Consider the following 15,594-nt stretch of genomic DNA (forward strand, 5'->3'; position numbering starts at 1 on the left):
TGTATGAAAACAGTGTCTAGTGGACACGCATAATAGCTCAATGCCTTGTCAAAGAAGGACAGGGTGAGGCGCCGTTCGTCGGCTTTTACCATTTCTATTTCTTGACCAGACTACCTGCTATATACGGCATGGTTGACCAAAGCCATTTCCGCTGCAAGTCGACTTTGGCCCAGCCACCATCCTTTTGTGCGGCTTGGAGGAGGTATTTCTCCGTGTTGCGGTTCATGTGGCAGTCTCCGATGAAGAAGCTCCAACCCAAAAGCTGATAGAGACCCTGAAGCAGCCTGGCGAGCAGGCTGCCTTGTGAGCGGGTGAAGGAGTAAGGGTTCACAGTATGTTCGACAACGAGGAGCTCGCCACCGGGTTTCAGAAGGTCGTAGAGCATCGCAACACTAAGTTCGGGGTGGGGCACGGAGCAGAGCACCCGCACGCAGACGATTGTGTCGAAGACACCTACGGTCGCGTCCGTGGATCTTTCTTCCTCTTCCTTACTATTACGCTGATGTTGGCGCACTGCCTTCACCAACGCCTGGACCGTCGAATCTTTTCCATCCACGGCCCACGGCCCAACATGATACTTGTCCTGCAGCCGCCATGTTGCGGCTTTGCGTCGCAGATCCTCATGCAGGCCGATGCATGGCTCTGCACCGAAAATGGCCCGGATTCCGTTCTTCTTCTCCGCCGCGGCGAGGAACGGCATCTGCGTACCTGTGCCTGGTCCGACGTCCAGAACAATCCCCTTTGCGCGCAGGAGGAGCGGCGGAACCAACGCCGCAGATCCTACGAGTTGGCTCGGATCTGGCATGGTGGGTTCGGTCTCCGTCTCCTTCTCTGCATGCTCACCCTTGCTCATGGCGGTGGCGGTCCCCCGCTCACTTGCCGGAATGCTGAACTCAACCCAAAACCGTGCAAAGGCTTCGTCCCGCACGGCGTGAAATTCAAGCAACGGACGTAGTGGTCTGCGTTGTCGGAAAATCACATCGCAGACCGTTTTTACATACACTGTTCAGTACCTTGATGAGCGAGACATGTCTCTGTCTAATGTTCATGAATGCTCACCTTTCGCAGCCCATAAGAGTAGAATCGAGGGCTCAATGAGGCCCATAATGTATTCCTTTGTCGTTGGTGGAGGATCATTTTCTTGAACTGATGACATCGTAACAATGGGCGGATGAAAACCAGGGTCAATCAGCACTCCGTACGTACTTGTACGCTGTGACCGGGATGCGTCAATGGTTCACTTCGAGGAAATTTGTCCAGGAATTCATTCATCCATCAGATGATTCAGATGACAGATTTATTTGGAGCAAAACAGTGCGGAGATGGCTCCAGTTGGAGTAGTCCTGTTACGACCGATATTAGAGAAGCTTAAAGTACTTTGACTCAGTCGATCGAGGGAAAATTACCAGCCCGACATGCGGGCAGCGGACAAAATAATTGCAAAAGCTGAACTTAACATTTGCAAATACAACCTATTTGCCAACAATCTTGTTCAAATTTCAATTTCGGTAACTTGAGGAGTACATCCATGATCAATCAAAATCCAAATGGCAGAACGTCAACAGTATTCAACAAGACAATCCGTCGCCGTGTCAACCGACTTTCAATGACACAAAATTCTCAAAGAGACTAAAGGCCAAATGACAATCCTGTGGCCATTTTCGAACCCATTCTCGTCACCAAGAAACAACCAAAATCAGGTCTTTCACACCTGACCGCACTTTGTCGCACTGCCCGGAATCCTTATTTCGGATCTGTGTTGTATCCACTGCGGCCATTGGCGCTGCGGGCTTCAATGCCGTTATAACCGCTGCGGCCGTCTGGATCGTTGCCATCAGCCTTGCGAGCCTCAATGCTGTTGTAGCCACTGCGGCCATTGGCGCTGCGGGCTTCAATGCCATTGTAACCACTGCGACCGTCAGGCGAATTGGCGAGGTTTGATACAGGAATGGCCGTGGCCGAGACGACCAGAAGAATCTGAGCGAGGAGAGAAGAGACCTTCATTGTGATTGAGAGTTCGATACACAAACGAGCAGGGCGGGAGGCGAAGGCCGTTGGTAGGAGTGAGTGATCGAGAAAAGTCTGAAAGGAATCACAGGCCGACTCGATTGATGGAAGACGATACCGGGAGGCGTTCTACTACATATTTATACCTTTGGAAGAGCGTCAATGGCTACAACTGAGCATTACCGTACATACTCTAATGGTTAATTGTTCGAAACCAGCATTCGTTCGAAGCCAGCATTCCAGACTTCAGCTGCATGACCCATGCCATTGTCCTTCACCTCATCTCGGTCACGCACATAATGCAACGCTCTGGGGAGTCATGAAGGATCATCCTGCATTGGTGTTTTTAGCAGCATAACTGGATTTGGTGATCATAGTAGTGGACTTACTACTCTAAACAGTCATTGTTGAGGCCGAAGAGCCTCCGAGAATGCCGGACTTGCAAGGTATCGACATCCTCCAGATGCCGAGATCGTCAGCGATAGATGGATATTGACGCCAGCATGGAGATCTACCATCAGGCAGCCGGGCTCTTCCGTCCCATACGGTATTATGGACTGCACAGAACAATACTACATCCATCCCGAAGTTGTAGCTACACTCTTACAACTGTTGGAATTATCTTCTTCAATGGTGTACTAAATTCTACGTACTGTAGCCTCGAACATAAATCGCACAGTTTTCTGCAAAATGTCTGTTCTGCTTGCTTGTTATCATGAAGGATGTATGTAGTCGAATCTCAAATCTTAGCTATCCAACCCTAAGATAGATTAGGGTTATGCAGTCGACATGCCAAGCTGTAGGTACAGTAAAGAGGCTCAGTACGGAGTACTGTCCAGGATTAATTAACAGGTGTTCGTAGCTCCCTATTGCTGGCGGATCGATTTTATTCCGTTCTCCGTCCGAAATGCACAGAGATCGTGTTGCCTGAATATCGAATAGGCAATGAATGAAAGTCAGATGTCAAGCATGATGAACTACTGAACATACTGCTGGATCGGGTTAGTGCAAACAGCCTAGAACCTTGAACCCTGGCAAGCAGCATGGATCTCGAACTTCGGGGACCATGGATGCGGAAGCGCCCGGGAAGAGCGTCCAGGCGGGGCGCGCCGACCGAGCGGAGTAGATTTCTCCCAATCCATCTCGTTTGCCCTGACATGCGTCAACGTTCAGTGCATGGGAAGGATCAACAATGCGGTGGCTGAAGTTGTGAATCACATACTATTTTGCGACTCCCTACTATGAGGCTTACTGTGCTGACTGCGTTAGCTTTGGAAGGAGGATTCCAAGATAACCGATCCGTTCGTACATAGTGAACTTTTCTCTTACATGCGTCAACCATGGCGCATCACCACCAGAACCCCTGATAGATTCAAATGGATCGATAGAATACCAAAATGCAAATAATGAGCTACAGGAGTGCAGGAAGACAGCTCCTCCCCAAATTATCGGTTCGAAACATCAATTTATCCTATTGATGAATCCGAGGTAAGGTTTGCGAATCCTTTCCCGCTCCGATCTAGTGTCCGCTGTGGGGTCCCCGGCCATTGATATTAAGCTATCCGTATACGGTATAGCGTCAGATCTCCGATCTTTTCAGTCCCTTGTCAGCCCCAATCCTTTGGAAACTTCAATGTACGGCATTGGACGAGGAGTGGCTGTTTCCATTAAGACCCTTGCTGCTATTCGGGATATTTGGAATATGACGCCTTATGATATCCTCTCTACATCACGCAATAGTATCTCAGCCTCACTCAGCCTCGCTAGTGACATATTCACCGTGTACTTCTGTCGCAAGAGAAATCTCGAAATCTCGAATTTTTCGATCCATTGAGACACAACAAGCGAATTCCATCTTTCTCCAGAGAATTGCAAAGAAAAGTACTTCTGTGATTGTTTCGTCGGACGAGTAGTTCCTGAACAGCTCTTTTTCAATTGTACGTATGTACTTCAGCCAGTTGTTCTGAATAGAAAAGTTTGTCCTCTTGGTACGGTTGCACCAAGTAACTCAGAGACAGCGTCTAAACAATTGGCAATATAACATCCCTGACAATTCTCAGTCAATTATTGCGGAGACCAACTCAATCTATATGACGCCCGGTATGTCCGGCATTCTCGAACATGAACACATGGCTCTGCGATGCGCCCTGTGATCGGCACTCATACTTTCGACCACTAAGAAAGAAGCAAACAGAATCCCGTGATAGCCAACAGAACCAAAGCAGCAAATACAAGTCATCATGAATCATCAGCATCAGCATCAGGATCATGCATCTAGCGGGAACCAGCATGTCATATTCTCCCGTTTTCCTCCGACGCCCTAAAAAAGGGATGGGAGTGATGGAGCTACCTCCAGAAGCAATGCATATGTTGAGACAGAACTCTTTGTCTCATTGGTCACTAAAACTCAAATTGATCCAAGCTATGATCACCCTCGCACCTGTCTCCTACTTCCACCTGACCGGGTGTGACGATGCTGGAGCTGGCCACAACCGGGAATTATTCTCGGGATTCATCCAGTTCTCAGACTTCACTGCGCTCCTCTCGAAGTATTCTGCTTGTTAACACCGTGCATAGCCACGGGGCCTCCGTGAAGCTGGTCGAGGGAAATTTGGGCTGCCCTGCTTTCGTGAGCTCGTTTATCGGAACAATGTGCCGTGCATCCATTTCATTATGAGAATGTTCCATCTTTGGTACCCGGTCTTGAGTGCTCCTAGTCACTCACTAATCCTTAGGGAAATGTTTCTTTGTAGCCGAATCAGCCGCATGAATATTGTCTTATTGTAGATTTGAACCCGAACCACAATGTCGCAATTGCGAGCCCAAGTGACGACTCATCATCGTTGTCATTATACTGAATACATAGTAGAGCAACAGCACAGCACCACAAGCGAGACATTCAGCGCGAAGAAACTTATTCTGATTGGCATGTCCTCGACGCACACAAGAATTAATAACTCTTTCGGCGAGGCGAACTGCGAGCTGAACTCTCGGAACAAGTCATTGGGCTTACTAGGCAGACTGAGAGGATCACGATTTGGGCAAAAATGTGTCCCTATGCTCGTTGCGGTGTGTGTAACCCGTCGATTTGCGCGGATGGCTTACGCTAACGCCATATTGCTCTTCAAGCCGCGTTTGACAGCTTGTTAAATCGTCCCAGACTTCAGATTTGTGAGTACCGACCACAAAGATAGTATAGATAACTGGAAAGTTTTTGCGATGGAGCATTTGTTGCCAAACCTTTCCATCACGGTTCTCATCAGAAGGATCATGACCGGTCCAAATGCTTCAAAGCAATGTACTGCTTGTGACAATTGGGGCATACAATGCCTTCCCATGCAACTGGGGCAACTCAGCATCTGGAGTAAGTTCCAACGTTGAAAGCAAGTCCAAAACCAAAATATCGAGGTTTGATGTCATCAGGATGATTAAGTCCTTAGAAAAGCAGGATCAGATGTCATCTCGTTCCAAATGCTTAGCTCCATGCTTACCAAGGGTACGCAAGTACTGAAGTGAGTGAAAGGCGGATTGTTGAACGAATGTAGTATTATCGAAGCAGATGCAGAGCTGGCGACATGTGTACGATCTCGCTAGGAAAGCTGACATGACAAGTACTGGTGACTTTCACTCAATCGCATCTCATGCTTCCTCCTATACTGTACCTATGTTCTCGAGTTACCCAGAAGGCGAACAGAACCATCATCAAGGATCCAACGTTTTCCCCCAGATGACGATGCTTAAGCCATCCATAGGAAGAAGGTAAGAGGCATCGTCGTCAATGATGGTTTGTACATTGTTCCCGGCCGTCCTGCGAACCTCTGACCCTCACCTTCTTTTAGTTATAAGTCGCTGGGTCCCGGCCGGGCCGCCGGGGAAGCAGGGGAAGGTTAGCCCGGCTGCGCCGATTGGCAGATGAATATCAGGGTCCCCTGCAAAGGAATGCACCTACAAATATACCGGCCAATCCGGGCCAGCCAGTATAGAACGCTTCGAATTCTTGACTCGTTCTAGCAGCACACGAAGCTTGGGGTATCGATATATCCCTTGCTATTTAACATCTCAGAAAAACGCCCATTTCACTATGTGGCCGAAAAAGGAACCCCCTGTTACCGTTTTGGCCAAGGTGCAGCGACGCCATTGGAGTACTGACTCTGATTCTTATCCACTTGTGCATATATATTTCATGCTGAGCCCGGACTGCCGCGCGATGACAACAGGGAGCTAGCAAGTAGTTACGAAGATCTTGTCGGTTGTTGCAACTATCTCGTGGGCACTCTTCGAAAACGGATCGTCTACAAACACGAACTCGTACACCATCAATCTTTCTGAAACTCAATAAAAAAAAAAAACTTCCTATAATGACGGATACGTCTGCTCAGGAGCAGCCAACCACTGCTAGCAGTACCCCGGCTAATGTTGAGGTCGACACCTCTGTACGATAGGTAACCCTCAATGGCGTCACATCAGTGCGCGTTGCTTACATGACTCCCTCAGTATGAGAACGACACATCTTATGGCGCTGAACTGTATGTGATGCGACGCCAGGGCGCTCTGGATCCAAAAGCATGCTCAAACTTGATATTCGACATAGATCATCGTACACCGCGTCGCTGATTTCGTCGGCGCTTGACTATCGCCACGAAAACGGCTGTCGCTACCACAAATACCACGATGGGGGTAGGAGCGAACTTCTCTTGCTTGACTAGCCAAGAACTGGAAACTGATCGCTACTTTGTTTTCTAGCGTTCCTGCTTCCCAATGATAAATCAGAAACGATCGGCTAGACAGGACTGACGAGCTTTGTCTCAAGTTGTTGCACCGGAAACTCTACTTGGCCCCGATCAAGAATCCGCAGCGGGCGATTGACTTGGCGACTGGGACTGGTCTCTGGGCTATTTATTTTGGTACGTTTGCTTACCGGGTTCGGCCGACATAAAAGTACAATTGTTCACTCAACGTAGCGGACCAACATCCCCAGGCTGAGGTAAGGAACACTATCGTGAGCGATTCCGGATGGACAGAATGCTGAGGCTGGATTTATTTGCTCCAGGTGATCGGCTGCGCCTTGAGCTCAATCCAGCCCATTCTGTCAGTCTGATAAAAGAATACGTAGTTAAGCCGCTCGACTGACGGGCTTCGGTAAGGTCCCTCCGAATATGAAGTTCTTGGTGGACGGCATTGAGTCGGAATGGACATGTGAAGACAACCCAATCGACTTTATCCACGCACGATACCTGGCCCTCTCGTTGAGGGACTTTGGAAAGCTGATCGAGCAGTGCTATCGGTATGCCATTGAAATCATTTCGCTTCTTTGACTCCGTCTCTAACGGAAAACAGATCAGAGATGCCCGGCGGTTGGGTTGAATTCCAGGACTGGGACGGCTACCCCATCACTCAGGACGGCAGTCTTAGCGGCACTAGGCTCCAAGAATTCTTCAACGAAGTCTATGGGACGTTCGAAGAGGCCGGCTACGAGGTCCGTTCCGGGGTCAAGCTGGAGCAGTGGTTCAAGGATGCCGGCTTCGTGAACATTCATGTGGAAAAGTTTATCATCCCCTACCGGCGTTTGACCAAAGGATCGCCATCTCGTCCGTTTCTCCCCTTTGCCTCCAAACAGTGATCTTATGACACAATCCGGTACTGACCTCTTCGTACAGAAGGAAATTGGCATCTGGAACCAGGTCCAGGCTGAAGCCGGTTTCGAGGCCCGAGCACTCGCCGCTCTGACGAGATATAAGAGTTGGTCCAAGTACGAAGTCATGCTTCTTGCTCGAGATACCCGCGCTGATGGCCAAAGAGGTGACATACACATGATGTTCAACTTGGGAGTATCCACAGCTTTTAAGTAACGCCATTAGCGAGTGGTATTGGATACATGACTGACCGAGAATGACACCCGCAGCTATTCGTCTACGATCAGCGCCCCGAGAACTAACCAAGGTGAAATTTGGAGTAGGCAATCTATATATTCTGTAGATTTACGAATACAAGAAGCCTCCGGTGCCCGTGCGAAGCCTTTTGCATTGCCATGGGAGATGCAAGGTTGCATCATTGCAGATGCCTGCGTTTGAAATGGACCCTATTAGGTTGCGAAGTACGCAAATCGCAGCGGCTACAAATATCAAGTTTGAAATAACTAATATGGACCAATTATACAGCTTATAAAGTCGGAATATGCGTAATAAATTACGGCGGTACTGGTAATTTTTGGGACGATATGGTTCAACTCCGACATGCAGTCGTGCGGGACAATTTCAACAGCACTCCAGCTCCAGCATCAGCCATTACTAATTCATTCGCCATTACTAATTGAGAATTTGGAGCATATTTTATTTAAAGAACTCGGCAGAGGGATTTGGGTCTCTGCTGACTATTGATTCCACAGTATTTCATCGCTGTTAATAGCATTGCGAATCTGCGTCTGTTTACCCCGCGATTGATCAGGACAAAAAAAAATTTCGTACCTTCAGACGGACACCCCCAGTTTCATGACGCGGAGCCATTAAACAAGCCAGATCCTAAACACCATGTCATCATCTCAGGACCATTTGCGACAAGGCGAAGATGAGGATGACGTCTACCTCAACGAGGCGGACGCAGAGGAGGTGATTGAGCGGGACGAGGATCATCCGATGGAATCGGACGATGACGATGGCATGGATGTAGACGACGACCAGCAGGAGCAGGAACTGGTTCTGCAGAACGACTCGGTCGCACATTTTGATCACCATACCGATTCGATATTTTGCATCGCGCAACATCCAGTCCACCCCGCCATTGTGGTTACAGGTTCTGGCGACGACACAGGGTATATCTTTGACTCAACGCCCACCGATGATCGACCGCTTCTTCCACGGAGTTACGAGTCGGATCCTCAACCGAGAGGGGAGAGGAAGTCGCTGGACTTTATCAAGAAGCTAGATGGCCACACGGACTCTGTCAATGCCGTCGCTTTCACGGCGCCGCGCGGAGAGTACGTAGTGACTGCGGGTTTGGATGGACGACTACGAGTTTGGCACGATACGACACAAGGGAAAACGGGAACAGCCTGGGAGTTCGTGGCGGAGTCGCGGGAAGTCGAGGAGATCAATTGGGTAGCAGTCTGCCCTGCTGCGGCGGGCGACGAGGACAAGAGCAACGTAGTTGCCATTGGCGGGAACGATGGCAGCGTTTGGGTGCTGAAGATTGATCATAACGATTCCGCGCAGCCAATCTCTATTGTTCAGAGCTTTTTCCAGCACACAGCCTCTTGCACGGCTGGTGCGTGGACCCCGGACGGCAAGCTGCTGGCCACAGTTTCGGAGGACGGTACTTTTTACGTGTACGATGTGTTCGGGCTTGCGGCCGCAGCAGGCGTCTCATACTCAGCAGGGTCGAGCGTCGTTGTGGGATTCACGCCGGAAGACCAGCGCTTTGCGGTCGAAGGCGGGCTGTACTCTGTTGCAGTAGCTCCAAGCGGTGCCCTCGCAGCGGTCGGCGGTGCGGGCGGCCATATCAAGGTAGTGGGGCTTCCTGTGCTCTCATCGGCGGGACCAAACGCCGCCGGCAAGTCAGCTGGGAAGGGCAAGGGCAAGGCGTCCGGTGCGGGATCACAAGGAGTTGTTGGTGCGGCCAGCGCAGGCGCGATTCTGGCTTCTCTCCAGGCACAGTCTGAGAGCGTTGAAAGCTTGTCCTTCGCCTCACCTCCTTTGAATATGCTGGCGTCGGGTTCTGTAGATGGCTCGATCTGTCTCTTTGACACCGCCCATGGATTTGCCATGCGTCGCCGAATACGCGACGCGCATGGCGGGACAGCCGTTGTCAAGGTCGAGTTCTTACAAGAAGCTTCGTCACCGGCGGCTGCACTACCGCGTCCCGGCATTCCTCGTCCAGGGGTTCCCGCTGCCGGTCAGGGTCGGCCATGGCTCTTAACGTCCGTCGGGTTGGACGGCGTTGTGCGAAGATGGGATGCTCGGGGCGGCACCGCAGCCGCCGCACAGGGCTTCCTGCGGGAGTGGAAAGGCCACGTTGGATTGATAGAGGGAGAGAACGGCGAGCAATCCGGTGGTATCCTAGGCTTTGTTCAAGGGGCAGCCGGAGGCAAGCGAATCGTCACTGCCGGCGATGAGGGGGTTGCGTTGGTATTCGAAGAATAATCTGTCTTGGATATACTGTAGTAAATAGAGCCGTCCCTCTCTATTTGTTCCTGGACAGCTGGCGATCAAACCCCTTCCTCCAAAAAAAAAAAAAGGACTTTTGAACTTAGGAAATAGTATGTACAGTCAGCGGTAAAAGGCGTCATTGCTGTTTTCTGGCGAAGCCAGTAACTTCTAGATAATACACGGCGGCCTCAACATGGATCAGCCGCAAATGGATCCCATCATGACCTGCCGCCGTAGGATGTCACCTGGCAATGTAATGGCACGTTCCTCAGTGCAAAAAAGAATCATCCCTCCTCTACTCAATCGACTCCAAACCCCTTAATGGTGATCCTCCTTGTGGCCATGGCTATCCTTCAGAAACAATTGCTCGTACACGCAGTACCCAGCGAAGAGGACGGTTGCCGTTCCGAGACCGGGGAAGAGTCGCTTAAAGCGATTCCATCGAGAGAAGGGGCCGGTGTATCGCCAGGCCTCGCTGCAGAAATCGTTAGGATCGCGGACTATCCACACCCACCAGGGGTATAATTTAGAACGTACTTTCGAGCCCAGGGATCGTTCTTTGCCCAGACAGATCGCGGATTGGCCGCGGCCTTGAACTCGTTGATGTCGAAGCCAGTGGGGTTTCGGCCGGCCATGGCGACGAGTGGTTCGAGATCCGAGCAATGAATATCCGGCCCAGAGAAAGCGACGGCGGAAAATTGCGCTGAGGGGACAGGACCGTGGTAATTGCTCGGTCAATGGACTGCCTCTTTGTTGCGAAAAGACAAGAGACTGGAAGCGCGTTGGTCGGGTTCCTCCGGTTGGTGCAGGTCCCGTGAGTCTCGAGGCCGACCGCGCTAAACTCAATCCGGAAACCACGGGGAGGTTCGAACTTTGGCGGCCCTTGGAGAGAGCAGCTGGGTTCGGGGGTCCCCGATTTGTGCGCCTTGACTCAAGAAAGACAACGCCGATTTCCACAGATACACTAAAGGAATAGTACGAATCGCACTCTACGACGCGTCGTGGCTCGATCCGTGGCGACTGCTCCAGCGCGCGCGGATTGTCTCCGATTCATGACCGATTTCGCAGACCGAGTTCGAGTTCTGGCTTGCAGATAGCAGCACCAAAACAGCACTAGAGACGAATATGCCACCGCCGGTTGGCCGCTACGGGCCTACGGGCTTGAACGGCCCATACCCTCATCTACAGCAAGCCCATCTGCAACAACAACAGCAGTCACAGGCGTCGCAGCAGCATCATGCCGGCCACGCCCAGCCGGGCAGCGCCGGGGGTCTTCCTCCGCCGTCGCTCGGGGGCCACCCTGGTTTTGGCCCAGCCAACTCGAATTCCAATGTCAATCCATTTGCCTTGTCCGGGGCGGCGATGGCGAACGGGATGTCGGTAGGAGGATTTGGGGCGGCCGCCGATGCGGGGAATGCGACGGGCCTCGCGAGCCATGCAGCGCAAATGGGGTTTGTGCGAGGAGCACAGATGCAGCAGCAGCAACAGCTCCATCAGATGCCGGATGGCCGGTTCGTTCTGGAAGGGAAACCGGGGTCGATCAAGTCGCGGATAAGGGATGTGTGGAAGCATAATCTGGCGCAGGAGATGGCTACATTGCGGCGACTAGTTGAGCGATATCCATACATTAGTATGGTGCGTTCTCCCAATCTTCTTCTTTTTTTTTTTTTTTTTTTTTTTTCTTTTTCTTTTTCGGTCAACATACTGAGCTGACCTTTTCTAGGATACCGAGTTTCCGGGTATCGTCGCTAGACCAATCGGCACCTTCACAACCAAAGCGGACTACCACTACCAAACGCTCCGCTGCAACGTAGATCTCCTTAAGATGATCCAACTGGGAATTACGTTATTTTCACCTGAAGGCGAACTCCCACCGGCGACACCGACGGAGGCAAACGGGCAAGGATACGGAAACAGCGGGGCAGTGGCGCCATGCACATGGCAGTTTAACTTCAAGTTTTCGTTGGAGGACGACATGTATGCGCAGGAGTCTACGAGCATGCTGGCAAAGGCGGGGATCGACTTTGCGATGCACGAGAAGAATGGAATCGACCCGTTCGACTTTGGTGCGCTGCTGATCAGCTCGGGGTTGGTGCTGGTTGATGACGTGCATTGGATTTCGTTCCACTCGGGCTACGACTTTGGGTACTTGATGAAGATCATGCTGTGCAAGCCGCTCCCGGAGGATGAGGAGGAGTTTCACAAGCTGCTCAAGATCTTCTTCCCGTCGCTGTACGATATCAAGTACCTGATGAAGCACGCGGGGCGGAACCAGGCGGTTAACGACTCACCGCTGACACCGGCTGCGGCGCAGATCATCGCGAATCTGGGTCAAAAGTCCGGTTTGCAAGACATTGCGGACGAACTCGGCGTCAAGCGTGTTGGAATCGCGCACCAGGCCGGCTCGGACTCGCTGGTGACGGGTGAGATCTACTTCAAGATGCGTCAGGTGGTCTTCAACGGGACGATCGACGGCAGCAAGTACAGCGGGCAGGTGTGGGGATTGAACGGACAGATGCCAGCGTTAGCGGCCTCGTACGGACATCCTGCGACTGCCCCTTCGACCACAGCGGCGACGGCGAACAACAGCGCTACCGCCTCCGCAAACAATACCAATGGAAACACCAACGGAAACAGCAGCAACGGCAACAACACAAACCAACAACAGCAAACGCCGAGCCTGAACGGAGCGACCATCTACAACGGTGGAACAGCAACGCCGAGCACCCCGAACAATAACAATACGAACAACGGCAGCTCGTCGACGCCTCAACAACAACAAAACCACGGAGGGGCAGCGACTCCGGGAGTCTCAAAATCATGATCCATCCATACTCTCTCTCTCTCTGGGGGCTGGTCTACTTTGGGGGAGGAGGGATCTGTTGTATGATGAGTTGTTTGGCAGTTTCAAATTCGGGAACGAAATTCACTTTGGCTGGAGTTGTGGGTCTTTTCTCGTTGGAAGTATGGTGTATGGAGTTTTTGATATCCTTAGCTTTCTGCTTAGGTAGCTTCAATCGAGGCATTCAATGAACTCATACTGTCCTGGTTCGTAGATGATATAGAACCGGAGAATGACTATGCTAAGTGCGCCTGCTCTTCTTGATATTGTGAGGCAACTGCTCGTAACCCAATCTACGATGAAGGCACGCTCAACATTGAAAAGGCATTTGATTTGACCAATCCCGAATGCACTAATAAAAAAAAAAAATACTACATACATGAAAGGCACATCAATAACGGTCAGAATCGTGATATCATCATGGAATGATTTTACACCAACACACTACTCTCATCCCCCCTCCTCTCACACGCACACTCCTTCTTCCCCGAAGCAGCAACCTGCGATGGTGTGCGCGCATAGCTCGGCGGCACATCAAGCGCCGGGTTGCGGTCGAAGAAGTTGCGTGGCCGCAGAAGGAGGGTCATGGGCTCTGCAGGCATGATGGGGAAGTCCTCGGGGGACGGGAAGTGCGTGATACCGAACGTGTGCCAGACGACAATGTCGGTGTTGTCGATGGATGCGTTGGGGTTCGCGGCAATCCACTCGGGAAGGCCGCGAGAGGGTTCGCCGGAGGTTTGCGGGACATGTCGGCCGGCGGGGTAGAGTTGGTCGTCCTCGTCTGTAGCCTGTTAGTCACTAGAATGTATAGAAGAGAGAGAATTTGGGAGGGGGGAAAAAGGGGGGAAATACATTTGGTGACGTGGATGGCATGACGGGCAAAGCCCGCACGCTTCCAAACTAGACCACCCTCACGCGGCAGCAAGCGCGGGACCTCGCGGCTGACGAGCTTGTAGCAAGGGTGCTTCTTGCTATGGCGGTTGATCTTGTTGGTGTTTGTGATTTCCCAGGTGCGGCCGGTGTCTCCGTTGTAGTCGGCCATGGCCTCGAGTGGTGTGGTGTATTTGGTCTTTTTGGCGTAGAAGGCGTTGCCGTACTTGTTCTCGGCGCTGCCGACCTCGCCGGGCCCACGGACGGCGTCAACCTGGAAGACGGTGTTGTTGGGCCCGTCGACCATGGGGTTGATGCGCAAGCAGAAGAGATGCTGATGGTTGTGTGCGTTGACTCCCGGGTAAACTTCGGTGCCCCAGCCCTTGGTGTCCTCACCGGGGTTCATGGCATAGGTGTTGAGGATACCCGTCAGCTTGATGTCGAGCTGGACGGTGCCGTCCTGGTGGAAGATCCAGTAGACGCAGTACTCGTAGTTTGCGGCAGTGAAGATGTGCGAGATGACGAGGCGCCGACCCCGGGTGATGATGGTCGAGTCATCGCGGAAGTCAGTGTGCTTGAACAGGATGCCCGAGTCCTCCTCGTGGATACAGACTGCGTTCTTGACTACTGTGCTCTGACCCGCGCGGTTGACAAACGCCGCGTCCAGGTAGTGGATCGCTCCCTTGCAGTCGCATCCCAATGCCAGGCTGTTAGTCATGTATCCGCCACCGTACTCGCCTAGGTCAAACGCGTGCTTGCGGTGGTGTGGGTGCTCCGGGTTGCCGTATGGAACAACCATTTCTGCCAGCGACAGCCGGTAGAAGATGGGCCGGACTTCACCCTTGTCGCGGAAGCCAATGTTGTGCAGCACAATGCCTTCTCGATAGTTGAACCCAATGTGCATGCTCCAGTTCTGCCACTCGATGATCCGCCCGTTCATCTTGAACGAGACGCCTTCCGGCTGCGTGATGTGAATCGGCTTCAGGTCCTTCCGGTATCCGCCTTCTTTCTCAATCGCCTCTGGGTGGTAGTTGCTCGGCGGCGCCTTGCTGAGCGGCCGCCGCACTGGTGGGATGTCGATGTGGATGATCTCCTTCGTCTCCGAGTTGTAGATGGGGCAGAAGTCCAGCGGGAACGTGTACTGCAAGTCATCCACGTGCGGCCGGTAGTACATTAGCGCCTGCTGCAGGCGAACGTTGCTGCCAAACCGCTCATCGTAACCAATTGTCCAAGCTGCTCAATCAGCATATTTTCCTTCAATCAGATTAAGGACGACTTACGATCGCAGTAAACCTTGTCCATATCCTCCGGCGGAATGCCGAGAATCCCGCACTGCTCAATCACCCTAGGATCTTTACGCACCACATGCTCGACCTCCTGAAGATCTTCCATAGTGATGATGGGCTGCACGCCCTCGATGTGCTTCCAGGAGACGAGCTCCTTTCTGTCGAGATCCACGATGCCTTCAAACACCTTGCCGCCGGGCGCGATGCAAACAATGTCCGCCTCACGCGGCGGACGCGGCGCATTCTCCGGGTCTGCCAACCATGCCAGCATCTGAGCCTTGCGAGGCTCCCGCAGCGTTATACCATTGAAGTTGACCGGCGCATGCTTCTCACGGACGAGCGCTGCGGCGGTGTCGATCTCTGTCGTGCTCAGAGGGTCGAATGGATGTGGTGGCGGCGCCGTAGCGCTCACCTGGAAGGATAGCTGCTTTAGACGATCGAGAACCAT

General features: G+C 52.1%; 7 protein-coding genes across 7 annotated transcripts; 3 read left to right on the forward strand and 4 right to left on the reverse strand.

The window, feature by feature from the left end:
- Positions 1-94: 94 nt before the first annotated feature.
- VTN49DRAFT_4965 (uncharacterized protein) lies at positions 95-1,156 on the reverse strand (the record flags this gene model as incomplete). Its single annotated transcript, XM_069412969.1, has 2 exons — positions 95-1,002; positions 1,060-1,156. 2 exons carry the CDS (start codon positions 1,154-1,156, stop codon positions 95-97), a joined length of 1,005 nt encoding a protein of 334 aa, XP_069266884.1.
- A 587-nt stretch (positions 1,157-1,743) lies between these two features.
- Positions 1,744-2,004, reverse strand: VTN49DRAFT_4966 (uncharacterized protein; the record flags this gene model as incomplete). Its single annotated transcript, XM_069412970.1, has 1 exon — positions 1,744-2,004. One exon carries the CDS (start codon positions 2,002-2,004, stop codon positions 1,744-1,746), a length of 261 nt encoding a protein of 86 aa, XP_069266885.1.
- A 4,361-nt stretch (positions 2,005-6,365) lies between these two features.
- VTN49DRAFT_4967 (uncharacterized protein) lies at positions 6,366-7,627 on the forward strand (the record flags this gene model as incomplete). The annotated part of the gene is made up of 7 exons (XM_069412971.1): positions 6,366-6,440; positions 6,502-6,533; positions 6,599-6,684; positions 6,792-6,911; positions 6,969-6,991; positions 7,152-7,291; positions 7,345-7,627. 7 exons carry the CDS (start codon positions 6,366-6,368, stop codon positions 7,625-7,627), a joined length of 759 nt encoding a protein of 252 aa, XP_069266886.1.
- A 907-nt stretch (positions 7,628-8,534) lies between these two features.
- VTN49DRAFT_4968 (uncharacterized protein) lies at positions 8,535-10,142 on the forward strand (the record flags this gene model as incomplete). Its single annotated transcript, XM_069412972.1, has 1 exon — positions 8,535-10,142. The coding sequence occupies one exon, from the start codon at positions 8,535-8,537 to the stop codon at positions 10,140-10,142; it is 1,608 nt and encodes a 535-aa protein (XP_069266887.1).
- A 324-nt stretch (positions 10,143-10,466) lies between these two features.
- VTN49DRAFT_4969 (uncharacterized protein) lies at positions 10,467-10,783 on the reverse strand (the record flags this gene model as incomplete). Its single annotated transcript, XM_069412973.1, has 2 exons — positions 10,467-10,623; positions 10,686-10,783. The coding sequence occupies 2 exons, from the start codon at positions 10,781-10,783 to the stop codon at positions 10,467-10,469; spliced, it is 255 nt and encodes an 84-aa protein (XP_069266888.1).
- A 490-nt stretch (positions 10,784-11,273) lies between these two features.
- VTN49DRAFT_4970 (uncharacterized protein) lies at positions 11,274-12,972 on the forward strand (the record flags this gene model as incomplete). Its single annotated transcript, XM_069412975.1, has 2 exons — positions 11,274-11,783; positions 11,872-12,972. 2 exons carry the CDS (start codon positions 11,274-11,276, stop codon positions 12,970-12,972), a joined length of 1,611 nt encoding a protein of 536 aa, XP_069266889.1.
- A 449-nt stretch (positions 12,973-13,421) lies between these two features.
- VTN49DRAFT_4971 (uncharacterized protein) lies at positions 13,422-15,594 on the reverse strand (the record flags this gene model as incomplete). Its single annotated transcript, XM_069412976.1, has 3 exons — positions 13,422-13,771; positions 13,843-15,093; positions 15,141-15,594. The coding sequence occupies 3 exons, from the start codon at positions 15,592-15,594 to the stop codon at positions 13,422-13,424; spliced, it is 2,055 nt and encodes a 684-aa protein (XP_069266890.1).

The sequence above is a fragment of the Thermomyces lanuginosus genome, assembly GCF_041956635.1.
Source record: "Thermomyces lanuginosus strain ATCC 200065 unplaced genomic scaffold VTN49scaffold_32, whole genome shotgun sequence".
In the NCBI taxonomy this organism is placed as follows: Eukaryota; Fungi; Ascomycota; class Eurotiomycetes; order Eurotiales; family Trichocomaceae; genus Thermomyces; species Thermomyces lanuginosus.